The following is a 26,463-nucleotide window of genomic DNA, read 5'->3' as shown; positions in this document are numbered from 1 at the left end:
TGTGTATATGTACCACATCTTCTTTATCCATTCATCTACTGATGGACACTTAGGTTGCTTCCATTTCTTGGCTATTGTAAATAGTGCTGCGATAAACATAGGGGTGCATCTGTCTTTTTCAAACTGGGCTGCTGCATTCTTAGGGTAAATTCCTAGAAGTGGAATTCCTGGGTCAAATGGTATTTCTATTTTGAACTTTTTGAGGAACCTCCATACTGCTTTCCACAATGGTTGAACTAATTTGCATTCCCACCAGCAGTGTAGGAGGGTTCCCCTTTCTCCCCAACCTCACCAACATGTGTTGTTGTTTGTCTTTTGGATGGTGGCGATCCTTACTGGTATGAGGTGATATTTCATTGTAGTTTTAATTTTGCATTTCTCTGATGACTAGCAATGTGGAGCATCTTTTCATGTGTCTGTTGGCCATCTGAATTTCTTCTTTGGAGAATTGTCTGTTCAGCTCCTATGCCCATCTTTTAATTGGATTATTTGCTTTTTGTTTGTTGAGGTGCATGAGCTCTATATATTTTGGATGCCAAGCCTTCATCAGATCTGTCATTTATGAATATATTCTCCCATACTGTAGGGTTCCTTTTTGTTTTATTGATGGCATCCTTTGCTGTACAGAAGCTTTTCAGCTTGATACAGTCCCACTTGTTCATTTTTGCTTTTGTTTCCCTTGCCCAGGGAGATATGTTCATGAAGAAGTTGCTCATGTTTATGTCCAAGAGATTTTTGCCTGTTTTTTTCCAAGAGTTTTATGGTTTCATGACTTACACTCAGTTCTTTGATCCATTTGGAATTTACTTTTGTGTATGGGGTTAGACAGTGATCCAGTTTCATTCTCTTACATGTAGCTGTCCAGTTTTGCCAACACCATCTGTTGAAGAGACTGTCATTTCGCCATTGTATGTCCATGGCTCCTTTATATATAAATTGACCATATATGTTTGGGTTAATATCTGGGGTCTCTGTTCTGTTCCACTGGTCTGTGGCTCTGTTCTTGTGCCAGTACCAAACTGTGTTAATTACTGTGGATTTGTAGTAGAGCTTGAAGTTGGGGAACAAGATCCCCCCCCCACTTTATTCTTCCTTCTCAGAATTGCTTTGGCTATTTGGGGTCTTTGGTGTTTCCATATGAATTTTTGAACTATTTGTTCTAGTTCATTGAAGCATGTTGTTGGTAATTTGGTAGGGACTGCATCAAATCTGTATATTGCTTTGGGCAGGATGGCCATTTGGATGATATTAATTCTTCCTTGCCAAGGAAGTGTCCTCTTTAATTTCTCGTAAGAGTGTCTTGTAGTTTTCATGGTATAGGTCTTTCACTTCCTTGGTTAGGTTTATCTTAGGTATTTCATTCTTTTTGATGCAGTTGTGAATGGAATTGTTTTCTCTTTCTGCTAGTTGTTAGTGTATAGGAAAGCCACAGATTTCTGTGTATTAATTTTGTATCCTGCAACTTTGTTGAATTCCGATATTCTAGTAGTTTTGGAGTGCGGTCTTTAGGGTTTTTATATACAATATCATGTCATCTGCAAATAGTGACAGTTTGACTTCTTCTCTACCAATGTGGGTTCCTTGTATTTCTTTGTTTTGTCTAATTGTCATGGCTAGAACCTCCAGTACTATGTTGAATAACAGTGGGGAGAGTGGGCATCCCTGTCTTGTTCCCGATCTTAGAGGAAAAGCTTTCAACTTCTCACTGTTCAATATGATGTGACTGTGGGCTTATCATATATGGCCTTTATTATGTTGAGGTACTTGCCCTCTATACCCATTTTCCTAAGAGTTTTTATCATGAATGGATGTTGAATTTTGTTGAATGCTTTTTCAGCATCTATGGAAATGATCATGTGGTTTTTGTCCTTTTTTTTGTTTATGTGGTGGATGATGTTGATAGATTTTTGAATGTTGTACCATCCTTGTATCCCTGAGATGAATCCCACTTGGTCATGGTGTATGATCCTCTTGATGTATTTTTGAATTCGGTTTGCTAATATTTTGTTGAGTATTTTTGCATCTATGTTCATCAGGGATAGTGGTTTGTAATTTTCCTTTTTGGTGGGGTCTTTGCCTGGTTTTGGTATTAGGTGATGTTGGCTTCATAGAATGAGTTTGGGAGTATTCCCTCCTCTTCTATTTTTTGGAAAACTTTAAGGAAAATGGGTGTTATGTCTTCTCTGTATGTCTAATAAAATTCTGTGGTAAATCCATCTAGCCTGGGGGTTTTGCTCTTGGGTAGTTTTTTGATTACTGCTTCAATTTCGTTGCTGGTAATTGGTCTGTTTAGATTTTGTGTTTCTTCCTTGGTCAGTCTTGGAAGGTTGTATTTTTCTAGGAAGTTGTCCATTTCTCCAAGGTTTTCCAGCTTGTTAGCATATAGATTCTCATAATATTCTCTAATAATTCTTTGTATTTCTGTTGGGTCCATCGTGATTTTTCCTTTCTCATTTCTGATTCTGTTGATGTGTGTTGATTCTCTTTTTCTCTTCATAAGTCTGGCTAGAGGCTTATCTATTTTGTTTATTTTCTCAAAGAACCAGCTCTTGGTTTCATTGATTTTTTTCTATTGTTTTATTTTTCTCATTTTTATTTATTTCTTCTCTTATCTTTATTATGTGTCTCCTTCTGCTGACTTTAGGCCTCATTTGTTCTTCTTTTTCCAATTTCAATAATTGTGACTTTAGACTATTCATTTGGGATTGCTCTTCCCTTTTTAAATATGCCTGGATTGCTATATACTTTCCTCTTAGAAGTGCTTTCACTGTGTTCCACAGAAGTTGGGGCTTTGTGTTGTTGCTGTCATTTGTCTCCATATATGGCTTGATCTCTATTTTAATTTGTTCATTGATCCATTGATTATTTAGGAGCATGTTAAGCTTCCATGTGCTTGTGAGCCTTTTTGCTTTCTTTGTACAATTTATTTCTAGTTTTATTCCTTGGTGGTCCGAGAAGTTGGTTGGTAGGATTTCAATCTTTTGGAATTTACTGAGCCTCTTTTTGTGGCCTAGTATGTGGTCTATTCTGGAGAATGTTCCATGTGCGCTTGAGAAGAATGTGTATCCTGCTGCTTTTGGGTGTAGAGTTCTGTAGATGTGTATTAGGTCCATCTGTTCTAGTGAGTTGTTCAGTGCCTCTGTGTCCTTACTTATTTTTTGTCTGGTGGATCTGTCCTTTGGAGTGAGTGGTGTGTTGAAGTCTCCTAGAACGAATGCGTTGCATTCTATTTCCTCCTTTAATTCTGTTAGTATTTGTTTCACATATGTTGGTGCTCCTGTATTGGGTGTGTATATAAAAGGTCTTCATTTTGATGAAGTACTACTTACCAATTTTTTCCATAGATTGTTTTTGTAGTTATATGTAAGAATCTGTGCTTAAACCAAAGCCACAAAAGATTTTGTCCAGCTTTCTTGTGGAAGATTAATAATAGCTTGAAATTCTATGTTAGGCCTATATATTCCATTTTAAGTTAATTTTTGTATAATTAAAATTTTGTAATTTAATTTATGTTCTGAGATAGAGACTGAAGTTCATATTTGTGTTTATGGATATCCAGGTGTTCCACCATCATTTGCTGAAAACCTATCCTTTACCCACTGAATTGACTTTGTCCCTTTGTCAAAAATCTGTTGTCCATATATGTATGGATGTATTTCTGAAATATCTATTCTGTTCCATTAATCTATTTGTCTATCATTACACCAATGTCATACTACCTTGATTATTGTAAATCTTGAAATCAGAGGTAGTGATTTGTGTTAAGTGATGTTGCTTATGTATATTGCATGTTTCTAGCATATAATAAAAGTTGACTAGGTTTGGTATGGTTATTTTAACAGGATGACAGCAATATCATTAATGGGAAGTGATGTTAATTTGAGAGAAAAAAACAACTTAGACTTTTAACCTGTTTTTCTTTTTGTAGATATCACAATAAGAATGAATGAGAAGAAAGCTGGTGGATTTAGAATATTTTTGCCCTGCAGCAGAAGTGAGTAATGGAAATACAATTTTAAAAAAATAGAATGAATGAGAACTGAAATGTGAACAGTGAGAAACCTCTAAACATAGGTTTTACTCTAGAAAATGATAAATTGAGCACTGTAGTTTGAAAGCAATATTGTAATTGACTATTGAGGTGAAAACTAAGGCCCAGGGATGTCCTTACCTAGAGATTATCTTGAATCGCCTCTAAATTTCGACCAATTATACAAATTTGGTTGTAGGCTGTCAAGTCAAATCTTAGTAAGTAAAATCCTTCTCTTCTTTGGCATGTTGTAAAATAAGAACTTCTTTCCTGAAGGATCATTTCATACCTTACAACCTTACAAAACTGATCATGAAAATAAAACAAAACATACACATATGCTATTATAAACATTAATTATGTTAAACACAATACAATAAGTAGTATTTTAAATGTTCCTTTTGGGAACATTTTCTACACAGTCACAGTTAATTGCCCAGGAAACTTTAGAATGAAAATGCTTTCTTTCTTCTTGTAAATTTCCCTATAGTAAGCATATACATTTTTAATTGTGCCCAGAAACTTTGACCTACCTTCAAAATTAAGTCATCTGTTTTGAAAGTCTATGGCTTATTTTAATATACATGAAAGCCTCTTAAAAAAGTATTTGAATTGCAAGTGCTGGGGAGAAGCAGATTCCTTGGTGAGGTCTTCATTTTCAAAGATCCTGCAGGATACACCAACTGTAAATTTGGCAGAATTACTAGCTAGTGAGTGTTGCTAATCCAGGTCACCCAGTCTTTGATGGTTATTAGGTTAAAGAAAATATATGATTTTTATCATAGTAAAGGGGGCAAAAGGAGAAGTTATAAATTGAGCTATAATAAATCAAGGGAATTTATATTTATTATAAAACTATCTTTGTTGTGAAAAGGCAATTTATAGACCCTGGCATTATACAGATTGGTCCAATCTGCTCAAAAAAAATGTTAAAACAGTCAGCAGCAGCAGCTGTTCTACAATTATCTATTAGGAGAGGCTGGGGAAATGGAGCAATCTAGTTGGGGAATGGGCTGAGGGTTTTTTTTAACACTTTAACCTTCACTTAAATTTTTCATCATAACTCTAAAAAATTGTCATCATAATTATAAATTGTTACAAAGGATATAATTTCTGTGATTTTTAGAAGCTCTATTGAGGTATAATTGACAGAATAATCTGCACATATTTAAAATGAACGATTAGGATTGACCTATGCATACATCCATGAAATTATCACCACTACCAAATAATGTACCATTTAACATTCCCATCAGCTATATAAGAGTTTCAGTTGCTGCACATCCTGGCCAACACTTGATAGGCTCAGTCTTTGAAATTTTACATGTTCTAATATGTGTGTTGTGCTATCCCACTGTGGTTTTAATGTTCATTTCACTAATGACTAGATAAGTCTATCAACACCCTCCACCCCCAGATTTCCTCCAACTGCTTTGTAATCCCCAGTGGATCCATCTAGGCCTGAAGTTATTTTGTTGAAGGTTTTTAAACATGAAATTACATTTCTTTATTAAGAATAGAGCTCTTCAGATTAAATATTTCTTTAATGAGCTTTAGTAGTTTGTGCGTTTGAAGCAATTAGCCATTTCCTTTAAGCTATTTGGTTTATAGGTACAAAGTTTGTTCCAATATTCCCTATTATCCTTTTGGTACCTTTATCATCTGATGTCACTTCTCTCATTCCTGAAATTCGTAATTTGTATCCTTTTTTTCTCATCAGTCTTGTTTTATCAATTTTATTGATCTCTTGAAAAAGCTAGCTTTTATTTTCCTTATTTTTCTATTTTCTTTTCATTGCTTTCTTCTCGTTTATGGTTTCCCTTCTTATGCTTACTTGGGATTTCATTTGCTATTTTTCCTAGATTCTTAAAATGAAAGGTGAGATAATTAATTTGAGACCTTTCTTCTTTTCTAGTACATACGCTCCCTATAAATAGTCTTAATTTCTGCCTGCAAATTTTGATATCTTGTGTTTCATTTTCAGTCCACTCAAAATACTTTCTAATTTCCATCTTTATTTTTCCTTTGGCCAATGGGCTATTTAGAAGCATGTTAGTTTCCAAATATCTGGGGACTTTTAAATATCCTGTTATTTAAATTAATTCCATTGTAGTCAGAAAACTTTATATGACTTAAATCTTTTTAAATTTGAGATTTGTTTTATGGGTTGGAATATTCTCTATCTTGATAAATGTATGTGCCTGAAAAGAGTATGTGTTCAGCTTTCATCAGATGTAATGTTCTATTAATTTAAGATGGTTTATAGTATTGTTCAATCTTCTAAAGCCTTATTGATTTTATGCCTACTTATTCTATCACTTTTGAGACAGGGGAGTTGAAATTTCCAAACATAATTGTGGAGCTGTCTATTTTTTCTAGAAGTTCCAGTTTTTGTTTCATATTCTATGAAATGTTATTATTATATGTAAAACCATTTAGGTTTGTCATGTTCTCTGATTATTTGACCCCTTTTTCATTATAAAGTGACATTTTGTATTTCTGGTAATATTCTTTGATCTGAAACCTACTTTGATATTAATACACCTATTTCAGCTTTCTCTAAAATAGTGTTAGCATGTTCTATCTTTATATGCCACAATATAGTCTTATATTTAAAGCAGGTTTCGTGTAGATACCTTGGTAATTTTTGATCGGATGCCAGACAATTTCTTTTATCTTGTTAGATTGCAGGTATTTGTGTTCCAGAATGCCTCCAGTACTCTGCCCTGCAAACCCTGACAGCCTGGGTCCCTCTGGACTCCCAGCTCTGTGGCCACATCTCAAGGAGACTGACAGTCTATGCCCTGACCTGGAAAATCTATCCAGGAGGTAAGCTAGGGCAATCATAAGGCTCAGTTCATTTGTGTCCCATCTCTCAGAAATCACTGTCCTTCGCTCCAGATGTCCAGTGTCATGAAAACTTTTGTTCATATATTTTATCCAGCTTTTCAGTTGTCCCAGGCGGGGCGGGGGGTGGGATAAATCTAGTCTCTGTTATTCCATCTTGGCCAAAGTGAAGTCTGAAGCCTATATTCCTTTTCTTTTTATCTCGACTTTAGTACTAAGACCACCATTATAATATTAAATAGTAGTGTGAAAGTGGGCTCTCTGGTAGTACTTGTTTACATGCTACATCTGGAAGTGCTCTAATTTGGGTATAATGTACATGCGTGCAAGATGCTCTAACTTGTTCTGAGTGGGATGCAAAATCTCTAGTAGATGCTCCTTAACATTTCTATGACATAGAGAATTATTTAATTTGTCAAATAAACATAAATAAAATTATTAAATAACCATTTTACGTTGTCAGGAGTCTAACCAAATTCTAACTACATTTCTCGGTTTTCTATGTTTTTGCTCGATTTAGGCGGGAGGCTATTGTGGACATACTTGGCTTGTTAAACTTATTTTCCAATCACCACAACTGCTGTGACTGCACAGTCAGCAGCTGCCAACGCCCAACTACAAGTGCTTTCGACAGGGACTCTGAAGCCGGGCGTTCAGGGACTCTCTTAGGTGCCAGCGTTACCTCAGCCTCTCCGAGGAGCGCGCGCCCTGACACTCCCCTCTGTGCGGATTCAAGCCAGTCCGTGCCGCTCACATGACTTCGTCCAAGCAAGTTTCTTGTCACCTCAGACAGAGAACTGAACCCATGGGCTTTTTACTTAGGTGACCCCAGATGAAAATTTCCATCCCTCTCCTAGGGAACCACGAAGTTACGACAACGGAGTGAGGAAGGAGGCGGGGGTCTTGCTCAAACCCAAAGCGACCCTTCTTTCTGTCTCTGATTCACTCCCGGGCTCGCTGGTTGGCTTCGGCGCGCCTGGAGGACCCCGTCCTCCGGAGAGTCCTGGCTATGGCAAAAGCAGAAAACAGAGGCATTACTCCCGCTTTCTTGCAGGACTAGTCAAAAGGGAAGTCAGGCGGAAGAGCTCTGTGGTTGGGGCTGTTTTGGCGGGACAAGTTCTGGGTAGATTTTGGTCAGGCAGCGCTGTGCTCTCCCAAATTCCCGACAGGCTCTAGGCGGGGGGCCTTCTCGGCTTCTTTGCTGTTGCCGCCGTCGCTGTCGCTGCCGCCGTCGTTGCTGGGGGTTTGGGAGAGCCGGAGCTGTTGTAGACCCTGAGGAGTCTGTCTGTTTTGCTGATTTTGCTTGAGGAGACTTCCTTCCTACGTCACACCCTGACTCCGGTGGTGTCGAGGGGGAGTCTCTGCGGACACCTGGGCACGCAGTGGCGATGCCTCTCTTTGCCACCAATCCCTTCGATCAGGATGTTGGTGAGTCCTTTCGCCGCTCGGTGTCAGCCCCCGCCGGACACACGCCCACTCTGGCCGCTGTGTGCCTGCGTTCTGGACCTCCGGACAGGGCCAAGTTCTCCTTCCTGAGGCTCCTTGTAGAGTTTGGAGGAGGTTAGGGGCTTGGCGCATCGTTTTTGAAAGAAATAGGACTCAAGACAGCCTGCGAAATGGGCCTTGAGTTAGGATTGTGGGTTTTGAAAAACCTACTTAAAGGGTTGATGTAGAGGGCCTCGGAGGAACAGCTGGTGTAGCATCTGGTGCTGGGCCAGTGCTTCTGGAAGAACAGACTTAAGAGCTGAGGAGTATCTTACCTAGGGTAGGAATGTCTTACTTAGAGTAGGATTGTAAACCCTATGATAAAGTTGCCTGATCAAATATTAGCTAAGCTTTTGGAACTAGGAGAATGTTACAGGTTAGCTCCCTAGAGGATTTTTAAATCTTTTTTGGAACTCTTTAACAGGAGGCAAGAGCTTCTGGTGAAGGGTAGACTCTCAAAAATGTTGGGAGACATGAAAATGGAATACTTGAAACAACTGAAACCGAATTCTAGATCTGAGCCATTGGGCTGCCCTCTTTAGGCTAGATGTCAGTACTTTAAAGTGTGGAAGAGGACCTCGAATTTGAAATGCTAATTTGATTTTGAAATGCTATTTTTTGGGTTTTCTGAACCATTGGTTTTAGGTGCTGAACATACCAATTCAACAGGTTAGCTTTTTAGTTTTTTTCTGGTCCCAGAGAATTTTGGAGTGATTTTAATGCCCTTAGGAACTAACTTGGTACACAGGTGTGGAATGAAGGCAAGCCAGATGCCATGTCTAATTTTAGTGTACTAAAGAAACGTTAGGACAGCCTTATAGAGTTGCTTTATGTATCTTTGGATATTTTAATTATGAAAGGTGGGTGTTGAATTTTGCTTTTGAACTCTTTTACAGCCTATTGTTGAAGCTGGAGGTTTGGGTTAAGACTAGAAAAAGGTTCAGTCCTATCTCTGCTACTGCCTAGCTAAGAATGAGCAAACTGGGCAAGTTACTTAAGCTCTTAGAGTCCCAGTGTCTTCATCTTTAAAGAGGGGAAAAACACATTCTGTATGTGATTCAATGAAATAAAATGTGTAGAAGGTCTGCTATAGTGCCTCTATTTTGTAGTTTTTTGTAGTTCCAGTGAAAATGAATGTCCTGAATCTTCACAATGAATGAAACTTTAGAGATCACCAATAATACTTAAAAAATAATTGAAAAATTGCTTTTAATTTAGTAAGTTTGTACAACACACTATTTATAGGGCATTGCTCAGTGATAGTGATGAAAAAGAAATTTCTGCTCAAGCAGTTTTACAGCTTATTAATTCTTATGGCAAATACTTAGAATAAAACAATTTCTTAATATCTGCTTTCTCTGTTTCCAGCATTTTTATCTAGTTTTCATGGCCATATATAATCTTAACTTCCAACTCTCCAGTTACCTTTTTTGAACACACATTTCTGTTGGATTCAGATAACTTTCTTAATGTCATACCTTTTTCCCAGGACCTACATCACACAGTTCAAACACAGGCTCCTTTTGCTTTTATACTTTTGCCTCTATTGTTTCTTCTACCTTTCTACATGTTCTCATGCTAAAAGGTCAACTCAGAATTCAGCTTGTTATACCTGAATCATTTCCTGGCTCTTGCCCGGGTTTTCTCCCATAGTGACACTATTGACTTTTGGACCAGATAAATACCTGTGTTGTGGGGGGTCTATCCTGTCCAGTGTAGGATGTTTGGCAGCATTCCTTGACCTCTACCATCCAGATGTCATTAGCACTGGCATGATTTAAAAAGTTTCCAAACATTGCTAAAAGTCTCTTGGAGGCATAAAATACCTCCTATTTGAAAACCACTTCTCTAGCCACTTTAATCTCCATCCTTTTAAAAAATTCCTGCAACACTTTTGGTCTTTACCAAGTTATTTAGCATTAATACAATTATACTCTGTATTATGCTCCTTAATTATTTTACTGGTTACTGCATAGTAGGTGCTTAATAAATGTTGACTTGAGAATCTGTCAATTGAGTCTGCTAGTCATTAAGTTTTTTGAGTGTAGGGACACTGTTTTGTTCCAGGAAAGCTAAATGTTTAAAGTTGGTCAGGTTTTTGTATTTGGATCAATTCTGTTCTCATGATCCATGTATCAGAATGTCATGGAAGGCTATCTAAGAAGACCTTGTCAGAGACTCCTAGTAAATAATTCTTGGAGAGAGTTGAATAGACTTGCCTTAAATTTTTCACTTTGTAGCATGTGGAATACAGTATGTAGAATATATGTAACAATATTCCTTCTAGCTTTGTCTATTGAGTATGCCAGTGATATTAAAGTACTCCTACTAACTCACTTGGTAAAATTATTTACCACTTAGCTTTAGTGTACTTTTGTACTTCTTCAAAATTGTCTTCAGCTTTATTCATAAACTGAAATGGTGAATCAGAAACTTAGTAACTGATTTATTTAATACAATATTTCATAAAAAGAGGAAGAATACTGATCATAGTTAACATGTTATTAGCATGTGAGCTCCATGATGACATGGATATTGTTTGGCTTGTTTAGTACTATATTCCCAGCATGCAGACTGGTGTTTAGCACTAAAATATTAAGTAAACATTTGTTGAATAAATTAATCTCATTTTCTATGTTCTATTTCTTGCTAAATTCAACTCTTGAATTACAAAGGTAGCTCATTCCTTCAAGCTTTTTATTTCATAGTCCCTACTGAATTCCATCTTGCCAAATCTAATGGTCAACTCCTAATCCATTTCTTTGTCGATCATTTAGCATTCCTCTTTGTTATACTTCATTCACTTCATTTCCAGGACACCAAACTTTTTCTAATTGTCTGCTAAGCTCTTTTTTAGGCATTTTGGCTTCTCCTTTTTTTGACTTCCAAATGTTGAACTGAGCCCCAGGCTCAGTTGTAGAATTTCCTCAACCTTTTTTTTCCCTTAGAGTCTAGAAGGCGATTTAGCTTAGCGTTAAGAATTCAGAGTCTGAAGCTGCACTGCCGGAAGTCAGTCTCCAGGTTTGCTGCTTACCAGCAGTGTAACTTTGGGCTAGTTGCTTAGATAACTATGCCTCAGTTTTCCTTTAATATGGGATATAGAGATAATAATTGTTGGTTTCTTTCCCCAGACCTGCTCATTCCTCCATTCTTGCCTGTTCTAATAGATGGCACCATTGTTACTTCCTGTCACTCATCTCTAATTCACAATCCACGTTTGTTCTGTCAGCAAGATCTTACGGCTCTACTTTAAAAATATATCCAGAATCTCATCAGTTCTTATGTCACTACTATTATCTTGTTCTAATCCTCATTATCTCCTTCATAGACTATGGCAGGAGCCCTATAGTATGTTTCTTTGCTACCACTCTTGTTTCCTGCAATAATTTCTCAGCTACAAAAGTAAATGAACTTTTAAAAATCTTAGATAATGTCACTTACCTGCTCAGAACCCTCCAGTAGCTTCCCATTCCACTTACGGAGGAAACAAAATCCCTTGTTGTGGCCCACATCCAGCTCCTTCCTGTGTCTCTGATAAGATTGTGGTCTCCAGACACTTTGATTCTAAGCTTCTTATGTTTGAACATTCCAAGCTCATTCTTGCCTCTCTATCTATGATGTGCTGTTTTCGGCCTGGGATACACTTCTCCTGTGTATTTGAAGGTCTTTTTGACCATCACATCATTCAAGACTGTCAAATGAGCCTCTGAGAGAGGCTTTCTTTAATTACCTTCTGTAAAAAGTACCCATCTTTACCCTAGTTAAGTTTCCTTGTTCCATTTTATTTTTCTTTTATAATACTCAGCTACCTGACATTAATTAATTGATAGATTGTCTCCTGTGTGGAATATAAAGTCTACAAGGATAAGAACTTTTAATTTCTATTCTTAATATCTTAGGAATAGTACCTGGCACATAGTAAGCAATCAATGAGTATTTATCAAGTAATGAATTACTAGTATTTTTCTAGATCTATTGTCTTGTATTTCTATTTGGTGTTTTGTTATAATCTAAAAATTAATCAATCAGAAAAATGAATCTTTTCAGTGTGGTTCTTCCTTCATTATATGGTAATTTTATAATGTTCTAGTTATCTTGATTTGAAACCCAGGAGGCATCTTTGAATCACTACCCTGCCTCTGCTAAATCATCATATCTTTGTTTTTATAATTGTATATTTGTATTCTTAGTCAGACTGCTTTGACCAGTTCATATTTTCCAGACTTGGACATGTTTTTAGTCCTCTTTGTTAGCCTGGTCAGTATCATAAAACCCAGCCACTGTGATCTTCGTAAATGTTAATGTGACATTACTCTCCTGCCTTATGGTATGGTGGAAGACAGTGGACTCTGGGTTTAAATTGTAGCTGCAACATGCTATTAGTAAGTGGGCAAAATGTGGACCCAGGCAAGTACAGAATCTCTTTGAGTTCACTTTCCACCTTTGTAAATGGGGATAAAACATCTACCTCATGGAATTGCTAGGAGGAATACTTTAAAAACACATTTTTTTCTAGACATTCTAACTCTTTACTGGAGTTGAAAATGCTTCAAATTCGGCATGTTCAAAATCCTGTTCAAACATTTCTTCTCAACTATGTTTTTTTCTCTGTTCTGATGACTTGTACCTAAGTTTACTTAGTCACATATGTGAAGAATCTGGGAAGTCATTTTTGACTTCTGTAATTGCAATTTTTTATGTTCCAAACAACAAATATACACTGTCTACAGTGTGCCAGGTGCACTGAATATGCCCTCATGGATTCTGTGTTGTGTCTGCATGCTTTATCTTCCTGTTAGCTCTTGAATCCATTCATCTCTCCTGCCATTCATGCCTCCTGTCCGTTCTAGTCCCATTGCCACTGGTAGGGCAGGTTTCCATCATTGTTCTGTTAGATTAGCACAGCAGCCTCTAACTGTTGTCTCTGCCTCCAGTTCATCTCTAGTCATTTTTCGGGTGTCTGATAATGATACTTCTAAAATGTAAATGTAATCATATGGCTTCTGTAATAAAAATTTTTCAGTGAATCTACAGCTTTCACAGGAATTTGAACCTTTCAGCATGGCATGTAAGACATTCTAGCACTTGGTTCCTTTCCCCCCCTTCTGCCTCACCTTCCACTATTTTCCTCAAGGCATATTTCCTTACTGGTTTTACACTGCTGCTTTTTCAGGTGTGTGTCTTCTGCCCTGACAGCCTTTTCTTCATTTAGTCCTCATTAGAGTTGTTTTAAGGAGATGGTGCATGTAAAACACTGGGAACAGTACTTGACATAATAAGCAATGGATGTATTTTAGCACCTCTTATAATAAAGTTAGAAATAGATGTGAGGCCTTTGGAGGCTACTCAAATCCTTAGGGGTGGCATCAGTATTGTGAAAACATACTCAAGAGAAATGTGAAAATTCAGAATACAGGTCGGTTAAAGGTCTGATACTCACTGGGTTAACAAGATACTCATTGTTTCTTCTATTTCTGTTTTACTTCTGTAAGCTGTTCTTTGTAATGCTTTTAAGTTTTCATTTCTATTTTGTGCTCTTCTCTAAGATGCTTATATGCTGTTCCTTTGATCCCTACTTCCTTTCTGGTTAGTAAAGCTTCAGGTTACTTTTCTTAGTAGGTACAGTTTCCAGTTGTGGTGGTGGTGGGAGCAGGGGTGTGGGACAGGACATATTATGTAAAACATTTTTGAAAAATTGATGACCATAATCTGAAACGGGGGATAATTTCTTTAAGACTTGCTTTCCCCATTGGCCATTTTTGATGAACTGTTAAATCTCCCAACTGATTGAATGATAGTCTTTTTCCTGTAGCCTGAACATGATGGGCAATAGTCCTGTCAGTGTTTCTTACCTCCTCAAATTTTTGGTAGTCATAAATTTTGGGAAAATCAGAAGTAGTTGCTTATCAGAAAAAAGTTCTCCAATCCATTTAGAAGACTGTTGAACTTCAAATGGGGTTTCCTGTTTGATTTTTCTGTGTACTGCTTAGGCATATTGCTCAATGTCTTCTTTCTGAGTGTTAGAGTAAGAATAATCTGAGGATAAAATGAGATAATTTATGAAGCTTTGGATTCTTTTGAAGCAAGTCTTGTGTTATTTTTGCTGGTCACTTTTCCCTTTCCAACAAGCCCTGTTTTTGTCTTAGAAAATAGTAGTTTTTACTCTATTTGCTATTCACAAGACCATGTTAAACTGGTGCTAGTAGTTTATAATCTTCTGATTTAAAATGTTTTATAACTGCGAAGAACTGTGCTACTGCTCTTACTGATCTTGAGGCAGCATCATTAAATAATGTGCACAATTTTAGAGTTCTGAAATGGGTTACATCTCTGATCTATATATGTATAAGTTTGAGTCAGGTACTCATCATGTTAATCATAGGGAAGTAAAGAAGTAGTTCATGTGTGTTCAGCATATCTGCTAATGACTATACCAGCCACTCCTGGATATGCCTTAATTCAGGAACTGTAAGATCATACTCAGTTGTGGAAATGAGCAGTTTATATTTAATCAGATATAAGCCTATCATTTCTAGTTAACTATTAACTTTTTAATAAGTTGCAGTAAGCTTAGCTATTATATTTTTAAGTGAGGTAATCAGTTTTAAGATATAAGTATTTTAAACAGTGCACTGTGCTTTTAAAAAGGTTGCTTGGCTACCAGTCAGTAAGGATGATGAATTAATTATTTAAATATACTACCAGGTCAAAGTAATAACTTGCTTTCCTTTTCTAGCATAAAGTAAATGTTAGACTGAAGGATATCGTTCAGGATGACTCACTCAATCTTCTTGGGCTTCCAAAAGGTGGGGGGCCTTTTGGGTAGGGCTCTGGGACTCCTTAATTAGAGCAGTTCCACCTGGATTTGCTTTATATACTGTATTTGTCTTAAGATAAGATTTTCTCATAAAAGAGTGTGTCAAATAATAAAGAATTTGGCTGGCCTTTGTTTTCTGGGAGGGAACCTTTAAATCCTTGGAGTTTCCTGAGTGATAGGAGCATCTTATTCATAGTGGACTCCTGGGATGACACCTTAGTTTACGCTGATGAGGTGATTCAGCCTGGGAGCCGTCACTCCAGAAAGGCAAACCTTGTGATTAGATATTTGGGGTTTTGCATCACATGACATCAGCCAGACCTCCAGGATTGGGGACAGCAGGAGATTGAATTCTAGGAGGTGGCCAGTCATTCCTCCATAACAGAAGGCCAATAAAAACTCTGCACACGGAACCTTGGTTGAGATTCCTGGTTGGTAATGCATATTGATATGCCAGGCGGATGATGCATGCTGAGGGCACAAAAACTGTGTTACCCAGACCTTGTACTATTCATGTCCTCCTTGGCTGGTCAAGATTTGTATATTTTTATAATAAAACTGTAGTCATAAGTGCTTTCCTGAGTACTGTAAATTGTCTTAGTGAATTATCAAACCTGAGGAGGTAGTGGGAACCTCTAAACTTGTAGCCAGTTCAGGAGGTGGACAGGGACTGGGAACTACAGATTATTGCTTGCATCTGATTTGAGGGGAGCTTTGTAGATTCTGTTCCTAAGCCTGTGAAGTCTGGTCCAATTCTAGGTAGTTAACATCAGAATTACGTTGTGGAGTGTTTCTGCGCTGAAAAGTAAAATTGGAAAACCATTGAAGTGGATGCTATTAAAGGTCCATGTGTTTCAATGACTTTGATGAATTCATATTGCAGTTACATGATAGATTTAGTATTTATTGAGCACTTAGGCTGATATCATGAATACTGAAAAGAATTACCCAAAGTAGAAATTGTTATTACTTTCAAGGATTTACAATATACTGTGGAAACTTAAACATTGATAGGTTACTATATATCTATATTGTTAATAGCTTTTGAAATATTGTTGCTTTTATCACTTCTCATGTTTTCCTTGTCCTTGTGTGTCTTTCAAAAAATCCTTTTATTGTAATTAAGGGAGGGAACCAAATTAAGTGGTTGAGTTCAGCCTGCCATAAGTCTGTTAATGTTCTTAATTTGTGAAGTTTTTATTTAAAGGAAAACATTCAGTTAATGTTGGTTTTCTTTTGTTCATTTTCCTGCTCCCCGTTGTCAGAAATCAAAATCAGCAAGAGTAGATAATTAATTAACTTAGTTACCTGAAACATTTTGACAGAGATCAGTGCTAAGTCATGTTCTTTCACTGCCAAGTAAAACTAGAATTATTTGACAATGAAAAGTTTTCTTATTTTAGTCTTTCTATGTGTAGAAAGGGGTAGACCTGTATACTCTTTTTTAAGAAAAATCAGTGGCCTTTTTTTTATAAAAAGTTGCAAGCAACTGGTATATGAATGGGGAAAATAATTGTGATAGGTAATAAAGGTGCATCTATCCCCTTTTAAAGGTAGATTTGAACATTTCATTAACCAGATGGTTGACAAGTATTCTGATTCATTGTTGGTACTTGATTGCATTACAATTTGGTAATTTGAATGTGGTTATTTACCTCTTAAAGATTTTTAAAAATAATGTTTTTGCAATTTCTTTTTGTAATATACAGAGAAAGCAACCAGTGAGATGAATACTGCTGAGGACTGGGGCCTCATTTTGGATATTTGTGATAAAGTTGGTCAGTCTCGTACTGGGTAAGGATTTTTTTTTCATTCTTTTATTAACATGAGTAAAGCAAGAATTACAAGGTAAAGCATATTACAGTCACAATTCAGTTTAAAAAGAGAATGATTTTGCTAGCAATATTTGAAGAATCATCCCATTTAGGTTACTCCTTATAAGCAGTTAGGGCAACATGACTGGTAACAATGTTGGTTATCAGTCACCCTTGCCCATATTTGTTTCCTGAAATCTAGTCTTTTTCCACTGATTTTTAAAGTCATCAGTGGATTCTCATTTACCAAGCTTCGTGGTTATTTCTCAGTTCTTTTCTTCATTACATCTGCAAAATTCCATCCAACTAACTGGTGACTATTAAAAGAGATAGTTTTAGGGAAATAGAATCTGAAACTTTTTGGCATACAGACTTTTTGGTAATGCAGTGCTTTCTAAACAGTGCTGTGAATGGATTAATCGGTATCCAGATTAATGGTTTCCTTAATTTCTGGGCTAATAATATCCAGTTATTCACAGCTTCATTTACCCCTTTGTGCCACACAGATATGTCATATTTCTGTATTTTCATGTGAAGAATGTTAGGGAACACTGCTGTATTACACTTGATTCTTCTGATGATAATCTTAGACCTTAGACAGTTCTTCTTTGGCTTTTCTTTCTTCCCTTCTAAATACAGATTATTCCTTAAACTTTCTTTGATCCTATTTTTCCGTAATACTTTTTACTATTCTAATACTTTTTATTTTGAAATCTCACTTTGAGGTATCTTTATGTGGAGACATCTGTATTTTCAGCTGTGTTTCTTCTTACCCAAGCACTAGTCCCGTGACAGAGCATTATTTTTGGATATTGTACTAAAGAGCCTAATCACACCCTCTAGAAACCCGAAATTTCTTTTTGCTTTAAACTTACTTTTTCTCCTTTGTTTTTAGTTAACGACAAGATTATTTTTTCATTTGCATTTAAAACCTCAGAGTCACCTCCACATTAATTTTATCGCTAAATTCTATCAATCTGCCTCCTTAACATCTCTCCAGTGGTGGTACTATGAAGTCTTCTTAGTTCAGTCCTTGAACATGGCCAAACCAGGTGGTGGCAGTTTGTCTTCAGAGCCTTTCTACCCCTTCATTCTAGCCCTTTGTTGGCCCCCAACTTGCTCCTCCTGTCAGGTTCCCAGAAATGTGGCCTCCCATTATGGCATCATCTATCCCCTTTGTTATCTTTATGTTTTCGTATAGTAAGTCTTGTTATTTCTGACTCTGTTAGCTCCTCAATTTAATTGAAATTTGAGTAACTACTGTGTGCTACATATCTCTTCCTTTTTCTCTATTTCTGTTGGCCCCACTTGAGACATAGCTTACTATGCCTAGACAAGTGATTTAACTGTCTGACATTTTTTCCAATTTCTATCTCTTTTTCTGACCAGTTGCCATACAACAACTCTGATTATATTACTCCCCTACCTTCCATACTGAGTTGAATCTAACCTCCTAGGCCTCTGAACCATTTATTTTCCACTTCTCTTGCACATACCATGCTTTTCAACTCAAGCTTTCTGTTCCTCCAGCATGGAATATAGTTCTCTTTCTATCTCTGTGTCTCATACCCTTCTAGGCCCATTTCTTCCACAGTCTTTCCTTATCCTCTTTAGTGAAAATCATACCATGGTCCTCTGAATCATCAAAGCACTCTATCAAAATCATTCTTATTTGTGTTTTGTCTTATATTACAGTAATTTATGTCTATCTAGTTGATTTAGAATTTGTAGAATGAAAGGTCCATGAAATGTTGTACATGGAAAAGAAGCAAATAGCTTAGTGGTTGAGAGCATGGACTTTGGAATGAGACTATGTATAAAGTGTTTATCATAGTGCCTGGCACATGGTTAAATGGGTACAACTTGTGTCTTTTTGCTTAAAGTCCTATTTTGTGACAGTTTGTCTGTTGAGGACTGGTTATCAACCTAGCTCCAACTCTCTGTATTTTGGAGATAATAGTTTATCTAACATTCCATTTGCAAAGTCCTTCTTCTCTCTCCACTCAATTGGTTATCTTTTTATCTTTACTTTGGTATTCTTCATTTTGTAGACACTTTTTATAATAATTTGGTTAGGTGCTTGAAATGAAGAGACAAACTGCCTTTCATTACTAGAAATATTTTATACTTTCCTGTTAAAAACTAAACTTGTGACCCATCTGAAATTATGTATGATGTATATATAATAAACAGATCAATTTTTCTTCATGTTAACATTGTTAGACTAGAAACATGTATTTGTTCTTCCTGTTTTTTCTTGTGATGAGAACTTTAAAATTACTCTCTTAGCAACTTTCAAATATAAAGTATTGTAACTATACCATTCATGCTGTATATTACAACCTCAGAGCTTACTTATAACTGGAAGTTTGTACATTTTGACCACCTTCACCCATTTTGACCACCCCCACACCCAGCTCTGGCAACCATCAATCTGTTCTCTAGCTGTAAAAAACTTTTCCATTTATCCATTTTTTGTTTTTGTCTAGTATCACTAGGTTTAGATACATGCTCATTTTTTTATTTTTTCAAATTTAGATAACATTCTCTCAGTATATTCCTTAATATTTCATTTATTCTTTTGGGATTTTAATTGATATTATGCTAAATATATGAATTTAATTAGGAAATATTTTCAACTTTCCTAAGTTAAATAATGAGAGGTGGTTCTATTTGTCCTTTTAATAAATATTTTTTCCTTTCTGCTCTCCCTTTTCTTGCTTTTTTCTTCCTTATTTTTCCTCTTTAATACTTACTGCTCTGTAGTTCCTTTAAATCCTTACCAAATTAATTTCTAAGCATTTATTTGTTTATGGGAATGTGATACCTCTTTATAGCTCTTGTTAATAAAGAATTGTTTGGAAAGGATTAAATATTTTAATACTACTGAGCTTTTTAAAAAAATGTCAGACTCTCAGTATTTACTCAGGTGTGTGATTTCTCTTTTAAGAATAATGCTTTACATCATATCCAGTTGTGTTTTTACTTCCTTGCTGCCCTTGATAATTATGTAATAGGAAATAGTAAACAGAAGGGCCGTATTATGAGTTTCATGGACCCTTGGCACTTTTGCCTTTATGGGTCCCTTTCGCCATAAAAAATAACAGAAATATTTTACGACTGCATTGTTATAGGGACAGCATATTAATATCTATTAAAACATTATCTTTGACTTAATAGTTCATCTTCTTTCCTTCTTATTTTAAAAGAAATTAAAATTTTGTGGGCCTCTAAAATTATTTAGAGATCCTATGGTGTTGTACCTAGATGCCTAAGGATAAGTGCTATAGAATTGGGTTGCATATTTTCAGATAACTTAGTAATAAAAAATAATTAAGGTATTTTTCAGAAGAGCAACATTTTAGATTTTTTTAAAAAAGCATTGCCATTTGGTGTTAATCTGTAGTTTTGTAAAGCATATAGATCTGTGTAAGACAGTGGATTTAGGGACAGTAAAGGGAACTTTATGAAAAATACTTCTTTTTTCAGTAAGATTTGTTTTTTTTTTAATGATTTTTAATCAGCAGTATATTGTAGAAATATTTAGTGCAAAAATAAAATATTTTATATTAACTTAAGGCTTTCTTCCCTAGGAGAATACTTAAAAAAATCCTCTTGGTCTTTTCTTTTCTTTAAGAGTCATCATTTTTAAACTTGTAGTAATTTGGAAAATATTCTAACATTTTTGGGGGATGGAAAAGATCCAAAATTGTGAAATCAGTCAGAACTGTGACCCAGAAATTTGGTTTCCAGTGGTATTTTGAGACCCTCCTTAAGTCCTTTAAAAAAACCTTACTCTGTTCTTTAAACTATATGTATATGTGTATGTATTTATGTTTGTTGATTTAAAGAAATACCTATGCTTACATAAAATACATACTTTTTGTTTCAAATATAGGTATGTTCACATGATTCAAAAATTAAAACAATTTTAAAAGGTGAATACTGACAAGCCGAACTCCTATTACTGTTCCCCTCCCTTGTCCTGTATTTGTCACCACTTTTGTATCTTTCCATTGTCACAGTACAAATTGATTTCCCACCATTCATATCTTATAATCATCATATGCACTGTTCTACATTTGTAATTGATTAAATCCTTAATATATCCTGTCAGTATTTCTTTTAATGTCAGTTAGTGTTGCAGGGTTGTCAAACTGACAAGTTTAGAAATTATTTTCTACTTTAACATTAGTTAATTAGTGGCATGTAAATAATGAATACACTGTAATGATTATTAATTAAAATTAATAAACTCAAATAATAATGTCAATCTGAGGAGACCTACTAGATGTAGTTTCTTTTTGCTCCCTCCAGGTTATAGTTATTATTTTTTTAAGCCTGAAATGTTTGAATATGTTGAACTTAAAACTATAAAAAACATTCTGAAAAAATTCTTCTGACTCCTTAAGATAGTCACATGATTTTTAGTGTGTAGTTGCAGTGTGTGAATAAGGACTGAAAAATGCCTAGGCAGTGAGGTCATGTTATGGACTGAAAAGTCTGTTTAGAATCAAGAGATCTTTGAGAATGATAGTAATAGTTTACATTCAGGCTCACTCTGTGTTGTACAGTTTTATGGATTTTGATATATCCACAGCGATATGTATCTGTCATTACAGTATCACACAGAATAGTTTCACCATCCTAAAAATGTCCTGTGCACTACCTATTCATCCCTCTCCTCCCTCTCTGAATCTCTGACAACCACTAATTTCTTTTTTTGTTGTTGTTATTTCTCTAGTTTTGCCTTTACCAAAATGTCATGTAATTGGGATCATGTAGTATGTAGTCTTCTCTGACTGGCTTCTTACATAGCAAAATACATTTAAGCTTCATGTATGTTTTTTCATGGCTTGATAGCTCATTTCTTTTAATTTCTGAATAATACTCCATTATATAGATGTATTCTAGTTTGTTTACCCATTCCCTGTTGGCAGACATCTTGACTGCTTCTAGTTTTTGTGATTGTGAATCAAGCTGCTATAGAATACATTCATGTGCAGGTTTTTTTTGTGTGGACATAGGTTTTCAACTCAATTGGGTGACTACCTAGGAGCATGGTTGTTGGATCATATGGTAAGACTCTGTTTGTAGCTTTGTAAGAAACTGCCAAACTGTCTTCCAAAGTCTTACACCTGTGGTTTCATTTTTTACATTTAAATTTTAATCTTTTTGGAATTTGTCCTGTTATGTAATATGAAGTATGGCTCTAACTTTATTCTATTGTTTGGCTACCCAAAAATTCCAACACCATGTACTAATTAGTCCATCTTTTTTCTTTCTGATTTGAACACTACCTTTATATATTCCATCCTCCGTGTATTTGGATCTATATTTTGAAGTTTCTCTCTTGTCCCTTTGGTATATGTCTATTAATGTGCTGCTACCACATGGTTTTAATTATTGAAGCCTTATAATACATTTTAATATTTGGCAGGACTAGTTTCCCTCATTGTTTTTTTTTTTTTTTCCCTTCAGCGTTTTTCTAGATACTCTTGCTTTTCCCTGCTGTCCCCAGATAAAATTTGGGTTTGGCATAGTTTTAAATTAATGTCTTTGTGATATTAAATCTTCCTATTCAAGAATGTAGCATATCTTTGTATACTTTAGAAGTGTTTTAAAGTTTGCCTTTTATTAGTGTTGCACAGTTTTGGTGAAGTTTATAAGGTATTTTGTCCTTTTTTGCCACTGTTTAAGTGGAGTGTTTCACTTAACTGGTATTTCTTTTAACTGGTTGCTTGATCAAAATTTTCTTTTTTCAGAGGTAGGCTATAATATGACATGCTATAATATGACATCTGTGTATTCTGAAGAAAAATGTTCCATTGTAAGGGGGAGATTAGGATGATGATTCGGAAGAAAGTGGGGAAAGCATCAGGAACCAAGTCCTTGACCAGGCAATGGGGTATAGGATCTGATTAGAGCTAATTTTTCCATCTTTACTTCTCCTAGACAGTGATTTCATTTTTATATATTACTATAATTTTAAAAACACCACGTATTTTATAGATGGAACCTACAGAATCTATGACTGTGCTGGTCATTTCACAGATGAGTAAACTTAAAACCCTGAGATTTTAGTGGTTGTCTAAAAGTAGTAGCAGAGGCAAAATTAGAAGTCAGGTTTTTACTTCCTACTTTTTTTTTCCTTCACCTCATTGTGCTGAGTTCTTAAGTACCTATAATGAATAGGTATTTGAAGTTGAAATCATGAATTAAGACATACCAGTTTCATGTTGAAGTTTTTTGTGTTTCTTCTCTCTCCCATATGTTATATTACATTGTGTTTTGTTTTGTTTGACTGAAATACACTTTAGTGTTACTCGGTCTGGGAAGCTCAAAATGTATCATCTATGGAATTTAAGTCTGTGGTGCTGTTATTACCTTCCATTAATCCTCAATATTTAGTATGTAGAAGTTTAGTTTACCTCCTTTTCTGATGAAGTCCTTTGGGATCATGAACCTGTTTGTTAGCCAGATAATGTTGTTTGCATACTATATTCATGTTCCACCCATCATCTCATAAGAAATGCCTACTTTCTATGCTCAAAATGGAGAACTGGATATTTGTACTCTTTCCCCTGTACTCCTTTTGTCGTGTAGACTGTGTTTTATATAACATGTATTACAAATCAAGTATAGTTTTTGAATATGCCATTGAATATTCATTTCAGTTCTGATCCCTTTCATATTTTCTATTAGAGTTTCTTTATAGTTAGTGTAATGCCTTTATGCTTTGGAAAGGCATCCCCTAAATTACACTCCTCTCAATATTTAAGGAGGTCTTTGCTATCTGTTAATAAAGTAAATATATTTTTTTTAACTCAGCAAAGATTTGAGTTCCTATATCTTTTAGTGTGTGACTGCTAGGTACTCGCATATACTTAGACTTATAAAAACTATGCATACACATTTACCCCCTCATATAGATATACATAAGTACTTGAATGTAAATGGCAGTAAAGCACTTTTTATAGCTTGTACAATGAAAATGTAAAGTTTAAATCACTCTAAAATAGCTTTAAAAGTGAAAGTTGTAAAAGTAACTTGATAGAAGAGTAAGATATATCTGTGCTTTGTTGTAGTAACATTGTCGAATGTCTCTAAGTCCCAGGCATGATTCTAGGAATATTGTAATAATATACTGATAAGGAAGCATTGAACTCTCCTTTTAAGGTGAAGTCTGTCAAGCTTCAGATCTTTTTCTTCTCTATCACAGTGCTGCTTTTGTCTAGCCCTGGTGGTATTGTTCTATTAAGGATGGTTTTGGTTATCACAATGACAGGGGGTTATTAATCACTGATTGAGTGGGGACCAGGGGTGTGATATGCCAGATTGTCTTACACTACAAAGAATTATTCTACCCTGAACACCCGGTGGTGCCCCTGTTTAGAAACAAACTGCTAGTGTCTTTGTACTTTTTCATTCTTTCTTTATAGGTATTTAGAGGTTAACTATGCAAGTACATTCATTAACTGTTCTTTATATGCTTATTACTATTAGTTTTTTGTTTGTTTATACTGTTTTTCTTTTATATTTGCAGTAATTTAAGGAAAATGTCCTATTATTCTTCTCTCAAGCCCCATGAGGGAAGTAATTAAGAGGAGGTATCCTCATTTTGATTGATCTAAAATCATTGATGGATTTGAAGTAGTAGATAAAATAATTAGAATTTAAATTTTCTCTTTTCAATAGTAATAATTTCCTTAAAAGTATAAAACTTATCACAGTTTAACCTGTCATTTTTATGATACAAAAGTACTTTTCAAATGAGATGTAGCAATCAGACATATTTGAAACAAACTTTTACAAAGTTTTATAAGGCATAAGATACCGCAAATCTTGACTCATTCAGAATCATTAAGTATTTTTGGTTTTCTCTTCATATATTAATAGAAAGACTCAGGTAGTCTCATTGACTGGTGAGTAGTGATTAGTGTTGTCATAACTGAACAACATACCTATAAGTAGGTAAACATTTATAAGTAATGTGATGATGATTTTAGAAATTTACTTGGGGGCTATTCAGAGATCTGAAATTTCATTATAGTAACTCTGGGGGGTAAATCTGCCTCCCAGCCTGGGGCAAATTACCTTTGAAGCCAAAATCAGTCAAAGGGAGAAATAAAGTGGGAGAAACCCATTTATTGCTTATAAGCAGTCTTCCACTTCTGCACACCCAAGAATGTCTCTCGCATCCCGGTTGCAAAAAGGGATACCACTCAACCTCTCAGGTCCAGGTATGCCCTCTCACTCCCCTATGTGATCATCTATTGATAATCACCTGTTGATGTGGTGATGGATTACTTCTCTCCACCCCTTGGAAACAGCTGTTGGATATGGAGAGGTAAGAGATTCTGGAACTACTGCAATTTTACCCACAATTATTCTTTGAAAAGAGAATTGCAGGAATGCAAAATTAGTCTTAGTTTTCTGTATATTCTGAGTATAGATTTGAGCTGTGTTATATGCATGTTTAACTTGTTGAATTTACCTGCATTCTTTTGCAGCCCCTCAAATTGTATTTTTCCTAAAAACTTGTTCCTGCTGTTCACTTAGTGAGCGTGTATGTGCTGCCTCACAGTTACAGCTGCCATGAGTGTAATTCTTGCTCTGAGTAGGCATGTTTAAAGCAACATGGCCCTATATGCAAACACACTGTGTTAGAGGTGAGTCTAGTGACCTATTGCTACCTAACACACCATCCTAAGACTTAGTGGCTTAAAAGAGCAAGTTATTATGTTCACAGTTCTGTGGTTAACAGATGGGCATTTCTTGCTTGGGTTCTGTCATGAAGTAATCAGATAGTGGCTGGGACTGGAGTCATCTGAAGGCCTGACTGGAATGTGTGCTCATTATGGCTGGCAATTGATGACTGGCTATCAACTAGGACCCTAGCTGAGTCCATCACTTACAATGTTTACTGAGGCCTCTGCATGTGACTTGAGTTTCTCATAGAGTAGTGACTGGGTTCCCAGAGGGAGCATCCTAAGAGCAAATGTTCTAAGTGATGTACGTGTAGTCTGCATGGCTTCTTATGAACTAATAGTCTCAGAATGTCACTTCCTACATTCTGGTGGTCAAGCAGGTCACTGAGATCGGCCCAGATTCAAGGGGAGAATTATTAAACTTTATCTCTCTTTGGGAAGTGGCAGGGTCATATCATAGAAGAACATGTGGGAATGGAGTTATTGTGGTTATCTTTGGAATATATAATTTGCCACAGAGGCCTATTAGTTCTGTAAATATTGTATCAGAACTTTGAACTATATAGCAAAACAGTGAAATATCTATTTAGAACAAAGCAGTAGATTTTAATAAAATAGTAAATTCCATTTTTGATACTTGAGACACATAAGAATTTGAATGTAATGTGGAGGTTTATTTTCATCTAACACTTATTTATGACTTTTCACAGAAAAATATTATTCTGTGTTGAAAGAGTTCTTCCCATGTGTACATATTTA

General features: G+C 35.7%; 1 protein-coding gene across 3 annotated transcripts in view; it reads left to right on the top strand.

Moving 5' to 3' along the window:
• Nucleotides 1-26,463, top strand: part of STAM (signal transducing adaptor molecule) — an 81,682-nt gene that overhangs the window by 3,886 nt on the left and 51,333 nt on the right. Inside the window, exons 2-3 of one of the 3 annotated variants that reach the window (XM_036888978.2) lie at nt 3,929-3,994; nt 16,889-16,973. In XM_036888978.2, the coding sequence (XP_036744873.1) occupies nt 3,943-3,994; nt 16,889-16,973 (137 nt within the window). In that variant the 5' untranslated portion in view covers nt 3,929-3,942. Of the gene's footprint in view, nt 1-3,928; nt 3,995-8,062; nt 8,306-16,888; nt 16,974-25,380; nt 25,666-26,463 lie in introns of those variants that run through there. The other 2 variants (XM_036888986.2, XM_036888994.2) reach the window with 2 other exon arrangements.

Source organism: Manis pentadactyla, chromosome 3 (assembly GCF_030020395.1).
Source record: "Manis pentadactyla isolate mManPen7 chromosome 3, mManPen7.hap1, whole genome shotgun sequence".
In the NCBI taxonomy this organism is placed as follows: Eukaryota; Metazoa; Chordata; class Mammalia; order Pholidota; family Manidae; genus Manis; species Manis pentadactyla.
The sequence above is the reverse complement of the archived record's forward strand: the minus strand, read 5'-3'. Positions and strand labels throughout refer to the sequence as shown.